This window comes from Rutidosis leptorrhynchoides, chromosome 8 (genome assembly GCF_046630445.1).
Source record: "Rutidosis leptorrhynchoides isolate AG116_Rl617_1_P2 chromosome 8, CSIRO_AGI_Rlap_v1, whole genome shotgun sequence".
NCBI classification, from domain to species: domain Eukaryota; kingdom Viridiplantae; phylum Streptophyta; class Magnoliopsida; order Asterales; family Asteraceae; genus Rutidosis; species Rutidosis leptorrhynchoides.
In genome coordinates, this window is record NC_092340.1 from 203,250,332 (window position 1) to 203,267,331 (window position 17,000).

A 17,000-nucleotide genomic window follows, 5' to 3' on the forward strand; every position below is an offset into this window, starting at 1 on the left:
ACCATTATCTTCAACAATGGCCGGATTTAGCTCTTTGATTTGATTCGTAGGTTGTTGTCCTAGAGTTTAATGATACAATTGAGAATCATCATCAGAAATAACTAATTTGATTTTAGGTGATTTAGGGAAAAAGTTAGGGTAGCTCTCAATTCTGAATGCGTTAACTGGAAATGATTATCTGAACCCCTAATTTTGTTAATCTGGCCGCGAGTGTATTCAAGTTTAAGGGTCTTTTAGACATTTTACTGAATGATTAGCTCCTAATACCTCAAATAGATGGTTGAGATTGAATGTTAATAATGATCCTAAGGTCATAAAGGGTTTAGCTTTTTTAATTAGGAGAGATAATGATCCTCTTTTAATGTTTAAATTTAAAAGAGATAAAAGAGATAAAAGAGAGAGATCAATAATCTCTGATTTTTCCCCAGCCCCAAATTCTCATCTGCCATTACTGTTCCCTCATCGTCCTTTCACCCACATTTATTTCTTTCTCAACTCCACCACCTCCAAAATCAACTCACCCAGCTTTTCATCTATGTCTCTCTAATTATCAGGCGGTGGTGACTTTACTGGAGGTTGTCGCTATTGCACTCGACGCGACGACGGTCAACGAGGCGGCGACAATGGCGATGGTGGAAGAAGTGACATGGTGGAGATGAAAATAAACAGTTGTGTTACGGAGTACTTCATAACCGGACCACAAAGAAGAAAACCAAAAAAACTGTAAGTTCTTATTATTTCTAACTAGGGTTTCATGATCTGCAATTGCTCTATGGTTAGGGTTAATTAAGGTTATTTTGTTATTGTTGTTGTAAGCAGAGTTTGTGCACCCAATAAAATTAGATGAAAGAACATTAAAATGATATTAGAAAGCACAGATTTGAAAAATTGGTTTTCGCTGTATTTGGAGACCTGTTACACGACTTTGAAATATGATATTTGCAATAGATAGGTTTTTTGTAAGATATTAGGTTTCGTTCTTTGATTTCGACTTATGAATGAACTGAATATTACAAAGATGGGATAAAGAGAAGGTCTTGGCAAGGATAAATAAGGAACACAAGATACATAAGAAAATTCAGTGTTGCTAACTTATTAAAACTGTAATTTTGCTAATATACATGTTCATCGGTGACTCCGTATGTATAATCACTAAAATTGACTGAACAAAAACGGAAAAACACAAAATAAATAATTACCACCAATGGAATGCCAAGACGCTGATGTATTATGTATTCTGAGTTTGTTAAAGCTATAATTTTTATGTGCCAACTGCAGACAGAGAAATTGAGTACAAAATACTCACTCAACACCAGTTGAAAGACGTCCAAGTCATCTACAAGGTACAATCTTTAACTACATCTCTTTTAAATAATAGATGTGATAAACTGAGTGGGTTTGCTCACGGGTCAATATGGGTGAATCTGTGGAAGGGATTGTTGACCTGTAATGATTAACACACTTTATTTTATTTTAATTTTCATACAGAATTAGTATGTTGTTTATGCTTAGGAAAGTTATGATGTTGTTTATGCCTTTTTTCTTTTCTTTTTACTTTAAGCACTCGACTCCTTGGGTCGAGATAACTTCTTCTAGCTCATAAATGTTCAACACACAGGCTGAAGTAGTATAGAGTATCTATCTGATAGAGAGTGGCTGCTTGAAGGTACGGTTATCATTCTTTCGTTTGATCAAAAACTGCAAGACCCAATTGATTTTTTTATGATGTAATAACCGGGAAAATTTATTAGAATCAATATTGAACAATACTTGGAATAACTGGGAAACTATGTATTGCAAAAAAATCATATGTATTACATCACAATAAATATAAATGAATGTTCATAACAATTGGTTGTTCTGATAGTGTTTTGAAGCTCTATGTCGGCGTTCTTACTAGATCATAACAATTGCATATTCACTGGAGAATCTACCATCTGAGCTGCATACAATAGAGGTATGTCTATCTGGATCTTTATTTGATTATACATTATAATCTGTTGGACTTTAGTTACCATTTCAATACCATAACAATAACAACCTATAGGGTATGTCTATCTTCCATGTAAGCTGTATACAATAGAGGTATGTCTATCTGAACTAACTGCCCCTACTAATGATTATTTATTATTAGGGTATGACATTATCATTAATTTATAATTCTTTGATTGGGATTTTTACTTACATAAATCAGTGATAGTTTCCATTCATTGACGTTTAAGTTGGTCGATTTTTGTTGTGTTCTATTCTATATCAAGCGTGTCACTAATAGCTTCTTTCAAACCATTTTCTTTAAGACTATTATATATATATATATATATATATATATATATATATATATATATATATATATATATATATATATATATATATATATATATACACACACAACCATGTTAGAAGTAAAAACATATGCGAATTTGGCTCATATAGTTTGGGCGAGAATTGCCACCTTAATCCTCTATATTGGTTCATGTTAATTTGGTGACATTTGATATTTTTAAATAGAAAAGGTGTTTTCGAAAATTTTAAGTGGTGGTACATTTGGATAGAAACCAAGTACCACATGCTTCCTACGCATATTAAATCACGCCAATGTTACGATTTAAGAAGATAAGCTGATTTGAACTGAAATTGGGGTGCCATTAGTTCCTGTGCTCCAGCAGTGTTTGCAGCCATTGGTTTGTACGATAGATAGGAAGCATATGTCGGTATCTGTAATCTCTATCCCTTTAGAATCTGAAGGTATATCTTTGCATTCGCTTTTATTGTAGTAGCTGCTTTTCCTTATTGATGGTGTTACAGAATATATTATTTGTTTGGTTTGGTTGTGATCATTTCGTTGTCATAATCATGTTAACTGTTAATAGATGTTCATATTCGGATCCAACGAATTTTGGTCAACAACTGGAAAATATTTGTCGATCACTAGCCTGATGTTATCGTTACTTTTAGTCACATAATCATAGTTAATTTAAGTAATAGATAAATCCAACTAATTTTCATTTAGTCCCATTACTTTTTCTTTTGTTTTTAATTGCTAACTCTACCACATACTTACTACACAATCAGTAGGGATGCTTAAGGGCTAAGCAAAACAGTTTAGTACGTAGCCATTGGTAGTCACTTTAGACATTTTGTACTTTATAATGCTTAAAATTATAGCAATAAAAATTGGATAAGTGATAGATGTATGTTGTATTTACTTTAGTTTTTGTTTCGCATGATCATAATAATGATATTTTAAAACTTGGGTCTAAGCCTCTATTAATCACTCACATTGCAGCATCTGTTTGGGTCAAATCCACAAGGAAAAATCCCAGTTGGAATTAGCTCAACCTACAAAATATGAAGAATGAAAGAACAAAAAGTGAGAAGTAAAAGCTTCTTTATTGGTGTCAAAGATAACATGAGATAACAACTAACAGAGGTAATTTCTTATTTTCAGTTAAGGGTTGATGACCATCATAATATTTAATTCTCAAATGTTGGAGTTATATTGAGTTCAGCTGCTTTTCCTATTATGCTTTTGCTGTTAGTCTCTGTCTACCGATTACCGTCTTTGTTTCCTTTTGGAAAATCAACCGTTGATGTTAATCATGTAACTGCTGCTAATGTTTTTGCTTATTTGTGTTATTCTTTACTAATGTTAGTATTCTTTTATATAAGCTCCTATTTTGATAAGTTTATTTTGATATTTTGATGTCAAATGCTGTAGATACTGTGAATGACTTTGTTGCTCCAACGATAATTAGTACGATTAATACTAATCAGAATGATTAATACTAATCAGAATGGTGGAAGTGGTGGACCGTGGACGTATTGACGTTCGTAGGTGTGACTATGTATTATTGGGATCTCGGCGATTGTGACCGTATTTGTAGTCGTTCTGCAATTTTCTGGTTTGAGGAATAATTTAACATGTCTCTCTTAAGATGGCTTTAAATATTGACATTAATTATGTAGCTGCTGGAGAAAGTTTTATAAATGAGTTGACATACATGATATATTATACTGCATATACTTTCAATATAGTGTGTGTCAGATATAAATTGCTAATAGAAGTTTGCTGTATGGGTTTTACTCTTGAATGCTACATAAGAGTGTCCACTCATATGCTTATCAATGAAGTAGATGAATGTGCTTTCGTAGCTATGTATATGAACTAAATGTTTATTTATAAAATTGTTTGTCCAGGAGTTATTGAAATATTTGTTAAAATTTGATTTTTGTTTTTCAGTTCCCTGATCAATCCTAGATTATCCTATTAAGGTTAATCAAGGATTGAGTGCAATGAGGGGTATAATGGATGTCGATTATGATTTTAGGACCTTATTGTCATATTTCGTTAAGTGCTAAACGATCAACAACCATGTCCCGGTCTTCGCAAATTACCTTAACCAAACAATAATCAAGTCTCGGGCAAAGTCACGAGAGAGATTAATATGGCTAGAGCAATTCTTCCAGAATCAACAACCTAAAATGAGAGGTCAAGCTCCCTATGTATAGGCTCAGGAGTTACGCGGAAGTAAGATGTGCGGGCACTTGGGAATTCTGCACAAACACTGCGAGAATCCTTCGCATTCTTTAATATTCTGCGTAATCCTACCGCGTTCCTTTGAGCTTTACCGCGGTTTCAGTGTCTTGTGCTTTTGTCTTTAAATGCCTTTCCGCATTAAACATATACATATGTATGTATATGATCAAGTCCCCCCAGTTTATTGTGTTACAATTTCGCAGAAAATGTAAGACAAACTCTAAAAAATTGTAGTCTGTACGGTTTTTAAAAACCATTTACATATGTTACGCAGTTTCGCATATCACCTAGATTATCCACCCGCATTATATTTTTAATTCTAACGGCTATATTTCTAGCCGTTACAATCCCTTCGCATTTTAATATCCGTTGGATCATCATGATTATTTGTAAACGGCAATATTGCAACCTTATGAGTATAAATAGAGAACATAACCGCATATTTTCATTTTCACTTTCTCCCACTAATTTCTCTCTCTAAAAAAGTGCTTTTACAATTTGCATCGCATTTATTCAACTTACTGCGTTTTCCTTTTTCATATTTAGCCACATCACCTAATTACTTTCCATCATGTCTACATCACGTTCTCCAGCAACCTCAAGTCCTTTAGTGACTGATTACAATTCACTTATTACTGAAGAGTTACTCGAACAGATCAAGCTTAATTATCCGATGCTTGATCAATTCATACCTATTGCACCTGCACCAGGTGTTACTGCTGACAATTCCCCAAAGGATTATATTACCATATACGAAACCTCGCTGTACTTAGGCAATCTGAGGCTTCCTTTTACTGACTTCTTTTTAACTGCGTGCCAGTTTTACGTGGTTGGTCCTGGCCAATTGCATCCTAATGCGGTGGCGAAACTTATATTATTTGAAATGTACTCTAATGCCATCAATAGGCCAGCTTCTCTGGACGTATTCTGCAAATTTTCTACCATCTTAACTCACGATGCCAGCTGGTTTACCTTCAAGTGCCGTAATGGTGTTATGGACACACCAAAAGAGAATGTTGGCAACTGGCAACAATCTTTTTTCTTTATAAAAAGCACGGCTCTCCGCGGATACAAGAAGATCAACACCTGGGTAACTGCATGTTCTAAATACAGCAAAGACCGCGTTACCCTTGATGAATACGAAACATAAACCTTTCAACAGACCACCAATACGCGTCTCCAAATTCGCCCTTATGGAATTGTGCCTTTACACGTAGGCAGAATTTCTACGCACTGGCCATGGGCAAACCAAATTGGCATCTTCAAGGATGCAGATGATAACGGTATATACTTGTCTTATTTACAATTTTCCTTTTGTTAATGCATTTTTTCATATATATACAACTGTTAACATTTACCATTATTTTCGCAGAGATTTCTCTCGCCCAGCTCATGCGTCAGAAGAATATCACAGGATACACTTCTTATCGTCGTTCATTAGAGGATGACAAAATTACGGACGTTGAAGAGCCACTGATTAATGAGAACACGATTGCGGAAATTCATGAAAAGTCGAAACGCAAAAGTTCTACAATTAATCTTGCTGCTTCAGAAAAGAAACGCTCAAAACGCGTTGTTCAAGATGATTTCGAGGAGGAAGGTATACAAAATATTTGTTACAATCTCTTTATAAAAATACTGCATTCGTACTGCAATTATTACGCATTCATACTGCATTCGCTTAATATAAAAATTTCTTATGCAGAACCCATCGATCTTACAAAAAGTTCACAAGAAGGTCCGCAGTTTAATATCTCTCAGGATATTCCGCACAATATTTTTGATAAAGGGTTTACTCCCGCAAGCCCAATTATGTCAGTTAAATTCGACCATCTCCATGAACACGTGAACATCGATCGTGAAACAGCCGCAGACCAATTATATAAGCTTGGATCTGCAGTTCCCGCAGATGTCCGCGAGGAGTTTGAAAAATTTGATGATGAAACCATGGAAAGTGCTAGAGTGCAGAATCTCTATGCGGCAGTGTGTTTTCTTGTGGATGACGTCCCTCGCAGGGACAAATTAGTCCAAGAGCTTATAGCCCAAGAAAAAGCATTAAAGCAGGCCGATAACAGGATTGTACGTTTGGAAAAAGAAAACGCCAAACTTAAAAAAGAACTTGGAACGTCACAAACTGCACTTCAATCAGCCGAAGCGCAAGTGACTACGCTCAATACTACGCTTGAGTCCCAATAGCAGTTTCCAACTACAGATGATCAGTTTAAACAACTTGTCGCATATCTTCCCGACCTTAGCCATAAGATCATGGATTCCAAACCAGTTTCGCAGAAATTCCAAGCGTACCTTAACGCGGTTAAGCTCCGCGAACGCTGCGAGTTTCTGTCAACAATCTCAGATGCTTATGGTATTGGTCCACCATATCCAGAGGTCATAGAGAAGGAAGTATGCGATATGGAGGTTGCAGAGAAAATTTATAGCGAAACCAGCCAAGGCATAGAGCGTATTGATATTCCAGCTCTTGCCGCACTTAGCCAACAGGAGAATATTACTATTAAGGACATTATGGAACTTGAACTGTAATCGCATAGTAAATCCGCAATTATGATTGCGTGTATTTTTGTAACACATGACCGCTGTCGTATGCGGTTTCAATAATGGAAAATGTTTATATCAGTTGCAACTTTTTATTTTTATAGCGCTTTAAGTACTTTTCAATATTCATAATCACTAACATTGTCCTTTGCATTTTCACTGTTTATTATTGTGCACATAATAAACAACTACTTTATGCGAAACAACCTGTATGCACGTGTGTTCACACATTATGAATCTTCTAAGTCCGCCGAAACGATCCTTAGGCAAGTTTGTGTGTTATGCGAAGCATCCAAGCATTTAAATATCTTGGGAAAATTATAAATATTAATATTTTCGCATACACTTTTAATTTATTGTAACATTAAGTGGGCTTTACCATCACTTATGCAATTTTGAGCCTGGTACTTTCACACCGCTCCTGAATTACAATTTTGGCACAAATTCTCGTAAATTTTTAATTATATCCATTGTTTCATTTCTCATAACAAAATGGACATTAATTAAAACCAATTACATTCTGAGCCTTAATATAATTCTGCATAAAGTGGGCTTTTCCATCACTTTAGGCCTCATTCTCCATCATTCAGTTATATATTCATTATGTATCATAGTTTACGCGATATAGTTACAATGATATTGTAACAGAAGTTGAAACACTTTATTTATTAACATTATGTTGTTTCAAACAACATACAGTAAGTAAAGACAATTTCCAACTTCACCTCTAGACAATAATATGCGTGTGAAAATCCGCATCTCCATTATTCGCACTAAAACTTTCATGCGAAATTACAAACACCCACATTTAAAATCAATCTATTACCATAACCTCCATGTTTGTAACCACTACATGACCTTCTGTTCCCACATTTCCATTCATTATTATAGATGCACAAAATGGCTGTTGAACCGCAGATGTAACTGTCGCAATGCCTTTACAAGTTGCAAACTTTACCATCCCATGAATTGGGGATGAAATAATGCCCAGCTTACGAACAGCGATGCGCCCTAAAAGAATGTTATAGCACGAAACAGTATTCATTACATACAGATTCAATAAAGCTTTACGCGAAAGCTGCGCATTTTGTTCATCAACAACTTCAATTTCCAACTCTAACTGCCCTATAGGCCACGCAGATTCACCAGAAAAGCCTGATAAAGATATTGCGGTTGGCTTTAGCTTGGATTGAACAACCTTTGGCAGCTTGCGAAAACACTGATTATACATAACATCAACACCACTACCAGTGTCCACGTGGACTTTCATTACTTGAATACCCAGCCTCGCAAGCTTGCATGATATCACAATTGGTTCTTCTAAAAATCCGCAACCATTTGCTGACGCGAAAGTTATAGGCTCAAGTTGCCATTTCTCATAACTTTCAAGCGGTTTTTGCGTTTGTATATCACCATTAACAGTCACCATGTTTATGACTTGAATTTGCTGCAAAGTATCCTTCTTTCCAACCACCTTCGCACCTAAGTTTTTAACCGCGGGTGCTTTTGTAACGACCCGACTTTTTCGACTTGCTTTTGTGCCTTGTATTTTAGCGAAACTGCGTATCTGTGCGTACTGTGTTACTTTATACTCTGGAAACTTGATATACGTGGTTTACTTCCAATTATATGTTAAAACGTGCCTTAGAGTACGTAGGATGCTTAACTTGTCCATTGGATGCTTTATAACCGTTAGTGTTACTTGCCGTTACGGATAAACCGCGGACTGCGCGCACATTTGAATTTTCTCGGAACCGGAATATATGGGCAGCGAAATATTAATTATTATTTTATAATAATAATTACTTGGGCCCTTGGATCCTTAATTTTATTTATTTAATTGCTAAAGCCCAATAGTTAGTCTTGTTGGACTTTCTACCTTGTTGGGCTCAAGCCCACCCTACTCTAGCTAGTGACCCAATTAATTAGCCCAAGTATTATTACTAGTGACCCATAATAATAAAATAAATAATAAATAAATTAATTAAAGAGTCATACTGGCATAATGGATAAGGTTTATCTAATTGTCACATGGGATTCTAGCAAAAGGACACACTTTAGACACCATTAGCCAAAAAGCAAAGTTTTGTCTCCCCCTCCCCTCCCTCAAAATCACGGCCAAGAGGCCTTTGGTCTTGGCCACCTCATCAATCCATGTGAACCTCATTTGCTTATAAATACTAGCCCTTTGCCTCTCATTCCAACACTTGATCATTTTGATTTTTCACACACTTGTTCTTTCTTTCTTTCCTTGCTTGTAAGTTTTCTTTTTCTTCCTCTTTTCTTCATCATTTTCGTGACCTTCATCATCATTCTTATGGAGATCAAGTTCCTTGTATCTTTGATCTTGCTTATATCTTGTTGATTCAAGCATGAATTCTTCAAGAACATTGAAGATTCAAGCTTTCTAGCTTTGAATCTTCACCAACTTTGTAGATTCATCTTTCTTTTACTTTAATCTTGTTATTTTATGATAAAGATTCAAACTTTTGTTTGTAATCTTCATGTATCTTCAAGATCCAAGCTTTATGCTTCAAGATCTTCAAGAACACTTAAAGGTTCAAGCTTTCTAGCTTTGCAACCTTGAAACTTGTGTGAAATGGATTCAAGCTCTCTAACTTAGGGTTGCATCACCTCTTTTGACTTGGATTGTGCTTATACTTGTTGAAATGATGTAAAGTTTGTAGCTTTAGTTGTTATTGTGAATTGAAATTGTGTTAAGACTAAGGATATGATGTAACCTTGGTTCATCATCCATCTAAGACTCATGAATGAGTTGTGTTCTTACTTGGTCTTAACATATTGTGTATTGATGGTGAATCTTGGTCAAAAGTGATGCTAAACCATCAACGAGTTGTACACTTGAAGCTACAAGCATCAAGGATGAGAACCGTGATGAGCATCAAGCACCAAGAACCCCACCGGAGCACATAACCCACTGATTTTCGTATCTGATCAGACCACCTGGGCTACTGGAAAGTTGATTTTCAGTTATTTCGGTTTGAGTAGATGATTTTCCGTTTAGGCCTCGTCTTAATCCGAGTTACGGTTTAGGATTTATGGCCTTCCGAAAGTCAATACTCCTTTGTAACGTTGTGCTGAAAATTCGGACCTACTCGCACTTAGACCGTCACCACGGTCAAACTAAGACGAGTTAGGTTCTGAAAATTGGTCACCTGTTAGGGAACTCCCATACGGAGCCATAGCCACTGACTATGCGTCTTTTCGATTTACGTAGAGGTCGTAGCAGCTGACCGAAGTCAGCCTATTGTTTCGATCTCTATTCTTGACGAACTTACTTAGCTTTTATGATGATGAATGATGATGATGATGACACTTAAACTTATTTTATGCACTATTAGAATTTATAAAGACAACCTACTGACCTAGTAACCTTTGATTTAGGTTGACGACCTTTCGGACCGACTTACTACTTGCGTACTTTCATTACCGACTTTACCGCTTTTATCTCTGTGAGTTATAGCATCCCTTTTTATCACTTTTACTATTTTTGGGACTGAGAATACATGTGCTTTTTACATTTTACATGTTAGGCACGAGTACTTAAACTTTATATGTGTGTGGGTTATACAACGGCATAAACATTCCCCTTAGCACGGTAACGTTTAGTCATTGGTCTTTGAACCGGTGAACGCGAATCTTAGATATGGATCCATAGGGTTTGACATCCCCACTCGGGCTAGTCGCGCTAGCATTTAACGAGTGTTTAATACTTCGTGAACATACGCACTCGCCATGTGTACTTTCAGGGGGTTATAAACGTTAAGTCTAGTTACCGGGTGCCCACGGTTATACATATACTTTTCATACCGTTTGATACGCTGTTTGCAGCACTGAAATCTCGTGGCCTATCTTACGTTACTATTACAACTTAAACTATAGCTCACCAACATTCGTGTTGACTTTTTAAGCATGTATTTCTCAGGTGCCTAGAGGTTTATTGCTTCCGCTGTTAGACTTGATGTCATGCTGTTATTGAAATGCTGTTAAGGACCTGCTGTATTAGTTATCCGCTGCATTACTAGAGATGTCTCATTCATGGAACTTTTCTGTTGCATTCGTAATTTATGTTAATTTCAAACAATGGCTTTGTAACGACCTTAGGGTCAAATAATTATGTTTATGCTCCTATTCGTAGGATGCACGCTATCTTTTGTAAAACGTTATCTTTTTATGAATGCAAACTGGTTTTCAAACATCATGTAGTATTCAACCGTGTAAAGATCCTGTTGATTGATGATCTGTACACGATGGTTTTGTACGGGGCGTCACAGTTGGTATCAGAGCATTGGTTGTAGGGAATTAGGTTGCATTAGTGAGTCTAGACCGACCGGAGTAGGATTCACTAATAGGACTAATCTACAACTTGCTAGTTTACTTGTTTCTGCGAGACTTACTGCATGCTACTGCTTACTTTTACTGTTATGTGATCTTACTGCATACTATTGCTTATCTTCACTGCCATGCGAACCTGTTGTATGCTTATTTCCGCTATTGCATGATTACAATCTGCTTTCACATCTTATTTCTGTTTAGCACTGTTGTTATTGCCATGCTAGGTTGCTATAGTGCCTAATACATGCTTGCTTATGACTTACTGATATGGAAAAGTTATTTTCCTTATTCAGATGTCGGATATTCCACCTGTCATCATTTTGGACAGCGATTCAGACTCGTCAGCCACCTCACCTACTGCTGCTACCGACACACAGATCCCGTTAACCAGTGACCTCGGCGCTTCATCCTCCGGAACCAGCAGCCATACACCTGTACCAGTGGTTACCGCAGTCGGAGCCCATGACCCTCCGGAGATTCCAGCTCCAGTTGCCCCGGTACCTCAGGAGCCACAGCCCCGCTCCGGTGGTGGTGTGATTCCCGGGGAATACGGGGACGTTCCGTTCCATAACGAGCATAACCATTGGTGCCGACGCCTTCCTGATGGACGTCTTGTGCCGATTCCGCCCGGCAGATACCGACAGATGATGGCCGCTCGAGGACAGCCAGTACAGCCACCCGTGCAGCCACTCCCAGCTGATTCATCATTCGACGGCTCATCCATAGACGACACTAGTGACGATGACTCCGGCGAGGAGAACCCTGATGATGCACCTGTGCAGCCACCCTCCACCCCGCCGAAGAAGCGGTACCGTTTCGATGGCACCGTTATTCCGGGGAACAACGGAGGTCGAGCGTTCACTAACGCACATGGTCATCGTCGTAGGGTTATCGCCCGTAAGCGGGTCGTGCCTTACCCGGCTGATCCGTTCGTGCGTAAGCCTTACCGCCGTGCAGCATCTACCTCTGGAGCCGGACCATCTGCACCACCAGCGCCACCTGCACCAGCAGCTCCGCCTACTCTGCCAGCCCCTCCCTCTGTCGAGGAACTGGCAAGGGAGGTGGAGATCCTCCGTGCTCGAGTGACTGAGATCGAGGAGCAGATGTCCCATGTGCTGGACATCCTTTACCCACCGTCACCATAGAGCTTTGTAGTAGGTTTCATTTTGTAATCTCGTTTGTAGTTCCATGTTTTCCTTATGTAATGTGCGAACTTATGCGAATGTATACAACTCTTTATTAATGAATGGAACTTTGTATTGTTAAATTCTTGCACAGTGTTCTATCTACATTACTCTATGTTGGTTTTGCGGTATTTATACCTGGTTGCGTTACTATATTGGCATGCGTTGTGTTGTTTCCCTGTTTATTATATACGGTATTATTGTATGTTGTATGCTGGATTTTGACTTAAGTCAAAACTTTTGTTTCGAAGGGCAATGGCAAACACACGAACAACACCCACAGCAGCTCAAATCGAAGAGATGATTAATGAACGAGTCGCCGCAGCCTTGGCGGAAATGAACCCTCAAGCTGAACCACCGCCGGCTATCCAACCCGTTCGAAACGGGTGCACCTACAAGGAATTCCAGAGCTGTAAACCACATAACTTCAGCGGAACTGAGGGGCTTGTTGGTCTCACAAGATGGTTTGAAAAGCTTGAATCAGTATTCCGAGTCAGCAACTGTTCCGAGTCTAACAAAACCAAATTTGCTTCCTGCACGCTATCTGATGGCGCCCTCACGTGGTGGAACACCATGGCTCAGGCACAAGGTATTGATGAGGCGTATGCTACGCCATGGGAGGAGTTCAAAGCGGCTATGATTGATGAGTATTGTCCGAGAACCGAGATACAAAAGATGGAAATGGAGTTTATGCAATTGAAGGCTGTTGGCAACGATCTCGATGGTTACAATCGGAGGTTTCTTGAGTTAGCTCTTATGTGTCCTACCATGGTCACCCCGGAATTCAAGCATATGGAGAGATACTTTTGGGGACTCCCTAAGTCCATCAAGGGTAATGTCACCTCGTCCAAGCCACCGAATGTTCCCGAAGCAATGCGCATGACGCATACACTCATGAATCAGATTCTCATCGATGAACCGGAGAAGTCCAAGTCTGAAGCGGGTAGTAGTGACAAGCGAAAGTGGGATAACAGTAAGGGGAGGACCTATGATCAAACCCCCGCTAAGAGACACAACAACGGTGGAAACCTCAACCCCGGCACAAGCTCCAACCCGAACTACAAAGGTACCCTACCGCAATGCAAGAGGTGTTACAAACACCACACTGGGTATTGTAATGTTGTTTGTGAGAAGTGCCAACGGTCTGGGCATATAGGTAAGGATTGCAAGGTCACTACTTTAAATGCATGGGCAAACCCCACCGGGCCGAAGAAGTGCTACGGATGCGGAAAGACGGGCCACTTCAGGAATGAGTGTCCCGACAAGCGAAAAGACGGCGGACCACCGCGAGGTAGAGCTTTTAATGTTAATGCAAGGGATGCACGCGAGAACCCCGACTTGGTGACATGTATATTCACTATCAACAACCTTTTAGCTTCTGTCCTATTTGATACTGGTGCCGATAGAAGTTATGTATGTAGACACTTTTGCGATAAGATAAATTGGTCATTAGTTCCTTTAAAAGAAAGTATGCTAGTCGAGGTAGCCAATGGGAAACTTGAGAAAGTTGACCAAATTGGCCAAGGAGCTATTATTAACATAGTTGGCGTGCATTTTTCAATTGACTTGATACCCATCAAATTGGGAAGCTTTGACGTGATTGTCGGCATAGACTGGTTGACTAAAGTAAGGGCCGATGTTATCTGTGGAGATAAAGCTCTTCGTATACCACAAGGAGATGGTGAGCCACTGGTTATATACGGAGAGAGATGTAGTTCGAAACTGAACCTCATTAGTTGTATGAAAGCGCAGAAGACCATGAAGAAAGGACGTCTTGCTGTTTTAGCACACGTGAAGGCTTTAGAATCAGCGGAGAAGAGTGTGAATGACGTGCGAATCGTGAATGAATTCCCTGACGTCTTTCCGGAAGAGTTGCCTGGATTACCGCCACCAAGAGCAGTGGAGTTCCAGATTGATCTAGTGCCGGGAGCTGCACCCGTAGCTCGCGCACCTTATCGTCTGGCACCTTCAGAACTGCAAGAATTGCAGAGTCAACTACAGGAATTGCTCGACCGAGGGTTTATCCAACTGAGCTCGTCGCCTTGGGGCGCACCTGTTTTATTCGTGAAGAAAAAGGACGGATCCTTCTGTATGTGTATCGACTACCGCGAACTCAACAAATTGACGATCAAGAACCGATATCCTCTTCCCCGAATTGACGATCATTTTGATCAGCTGCAAGGATCAAGCGTTTACTCTAAGATCGATTTTCGATCCGGTTATCACCAGTTGAGGGTTAAAGAGAGTGATGTGATGAAGACTGCGTTTAGAACCCGCTATGGTCATTACGAGTTTCTCGTGATGCCGTTCAGATTAACCAACGCACCGGCCGTGTTCATGGACCTCATGAATCGTGTCTGCAAGCCTTATCTGGATAAATTCGTTATCGTCTTCATAGATGATATCCTCATCTACTCCAAGAGCGAAGAAGAACATGAACAACATCTTCGGTTAGTGCTTGAACTCTTGAGACGAGAGCAGCTTTATGCCAAATTCTCCAAGTGTGAATTTTGGCTGAAGGAAGTCCAATTTCTGGGTCATATTGTGAGTGATCAAGGTATCAAAGTTGACCCCGCCAAGATTGAAGCTATCAGCAAGTGGGAGACACCCACTACTCCGACTCACATCTGCCAATTTCTAGGTCTTGCCGGTTACTACAGAAGGTTTATTGAAGGTTTTTCGTTGATTTCGCGTCCTTTGACCGCACTGACTCACAAAGGAAAGAAGTTCGTTTGGGAAACCGAACAAGAAGCAGCATTTCAAACCCTGAAGCAGAAGTTAACCACCGCACCCATCTTATCTCTTCCCGAAGGCAGTGACGACTTTGTTGTGTACTGCGATGCTTCGAGGAATGGTTTCGGTTGTGTGTTGATGCAAAGAACGAAGGTTATTGCTTATGCATCTCGTCAGCTGAAGATTCATGAGCGAAACTACACTACTCACGATCTCGAACTTGGAGCCGTTGTCTTCGCATTGAAGCTGTGGAGACACTATCTCTATGGAACAAAGAGTACCATATTCACCGATCACAAAAGCCTCCAGCACATCTTTGATCAGAAGCAGCTGAACATGAGACAACGACGATGGATTGAGACGCTAAACGACTACGATTGTGAACTTTGCTACCATCCGGGCAAGGCCAATGTTGTAGCCGACGCTCTGAGTCGAAAGGAGAGAACGGTACCTCTTCGTGTTTGGGCTCTGAACATCACCATCCATTCGAACCTCCATAGCCAGATCCGAGTAGCCCAAGAAGAGGCTCTCATCGAGAAGAACTTACGTTATGAATACTTGAACATTCTCGTCTCTAAATTCTAGGTTAGGGAATCTGGACTCCGATGCTATGCCGAAAGAATTTGGGTACCTCGTTATGGAGATCTACGAAACCTTATACTTGATGAAGCCCACAAGTCGAGATATTCGATTCATCCAGGAGCCGAAAAATGTACCACGATCTTAAAGAACAGTATTGGTGGCCAAATCTTAAGAAGGATGTTGCAACTTATGTTGGAACGTGTTTGACTTGTTCGAAGGTTAAGGCTGAACATCAGAGGCCATCTGGATTACTTCAATAACCAGAAATCCCACAATGGAAATGGGAAGCAATTACAATGGATTTCATCACGAAGCTACCAAAGACGGTGGACGGATACGATACAATCTGGGTTATCGTTGACCGTCTTACCAAATCTGCTCATTTTCTAGCGATGAAAGAAACAGATACAATGGAGAGACTTGCTCAACTGTACATCAAAGAGGTTGTATCTCGACATGGTGTGCCCTTATTAATTATCTCAGATCGCGATCCCCGTTTTGCTTCCAGATTCTGGCGTTCTTTGCAAGAAGCCTTGGGAACTCGTCTCGACATGAGCACCGCTTATCACCCACAGACCGACGGTCAGAGTGAAGGAACGATTCAGACATTGGAGGACATGTTGCGTGCCTGTGTTATTGACTTCGGAAAGTCTTGGGAAAGGCATCTGCCGTTAGCCGAATTCTCTTACAATAACAGTTATCATTCGAGTATTAAAGCCGCGCATTTTGAAGCGTTGTATGGCCGCAAGTGCCGTTCTCCTATTTGTTGGGCCGAGTTAGGCGAAGTGCAAATCACCGGACCCGAGATAGTCCATGAAACGACGGAGAAGATTTCTCAGATTCAGGCGAGACTTAAGACGGCCCGCGATCGCCAAAAGAGTTATGCTGACCGTAAACGTAAAGACTTTGAATTTAACGTGGGTGACCGGGTAATGTTGAAGGTCGCACCTTGGAAAGGTGTAATTCGGTTTGGAAAGCGCGGAAAGTTGAACCCGCGATATGTTGGTCCTTTTGAAATTTTGGAACGTGTTGGACCCGTTGCTTATCGGCTGGTT

At 39.7% G+C, this 17,000-nt stretch overlaps 1 protein-coding gene and 1 long non-coding RNA gene across 10 annotated transcripts; both read left to right on the plus strand.

The window, feature by feature from the left end:
- Positions 1 to 436: 436 nt before the first annotated feature.
- On the plus strand, positions 437 to 4,176 carry LOC139861188 (uncharacterized). 9 transcript variants are annotated; one of them, XR_011763675.1, is made up of 6 exons: positions 437 to 723; positions 1,279 to 1,343; positions 1,619 to 1,666; positions 1,868 to 1,957; positions 2,048 to 3,430; positions 3,719 to 4,174. It is a non-coding gene; the product is annotated as an uncharacterized lncRNA (long non-coding RNA). The 9 variants fall into 9 exon arrangements; XR_011763673.1 differs by having other exon boundaries at positions 1,868 to 3,430; XR_011763674.1 differs by having other exon boundaries at positions 1,279 to 1,957; positions 3,719 to 4,176.
- Positions 4,177 to 5,688: 1,512 nt separating this feature from the next.
- Positions 5,689 to 7,006, plus strand: LOC139861341 (uncharacterized). The gene is made up of 3 exons (XM_071849713.1): positions 5,689 to 5,820; positions 5,910 to 6,137; positions 6,243 to 7,006. The coding sequence occupies exons 2-3, from the start codon at positions 5,930 to 5,932 to the stop codon at positions 6,731 to 6,733; spliced, it is 699 nt and encodes a 232-aa protein (XP_071705814.1). The 5' UTR covers positions 5,689 to 5,820; positions 5,910 to 5,929; the 3' UTR covers positions 6,734 to 7,006.
- Positions 7,007 to 17,000: the final 9,994 nt, after the last annotated feature.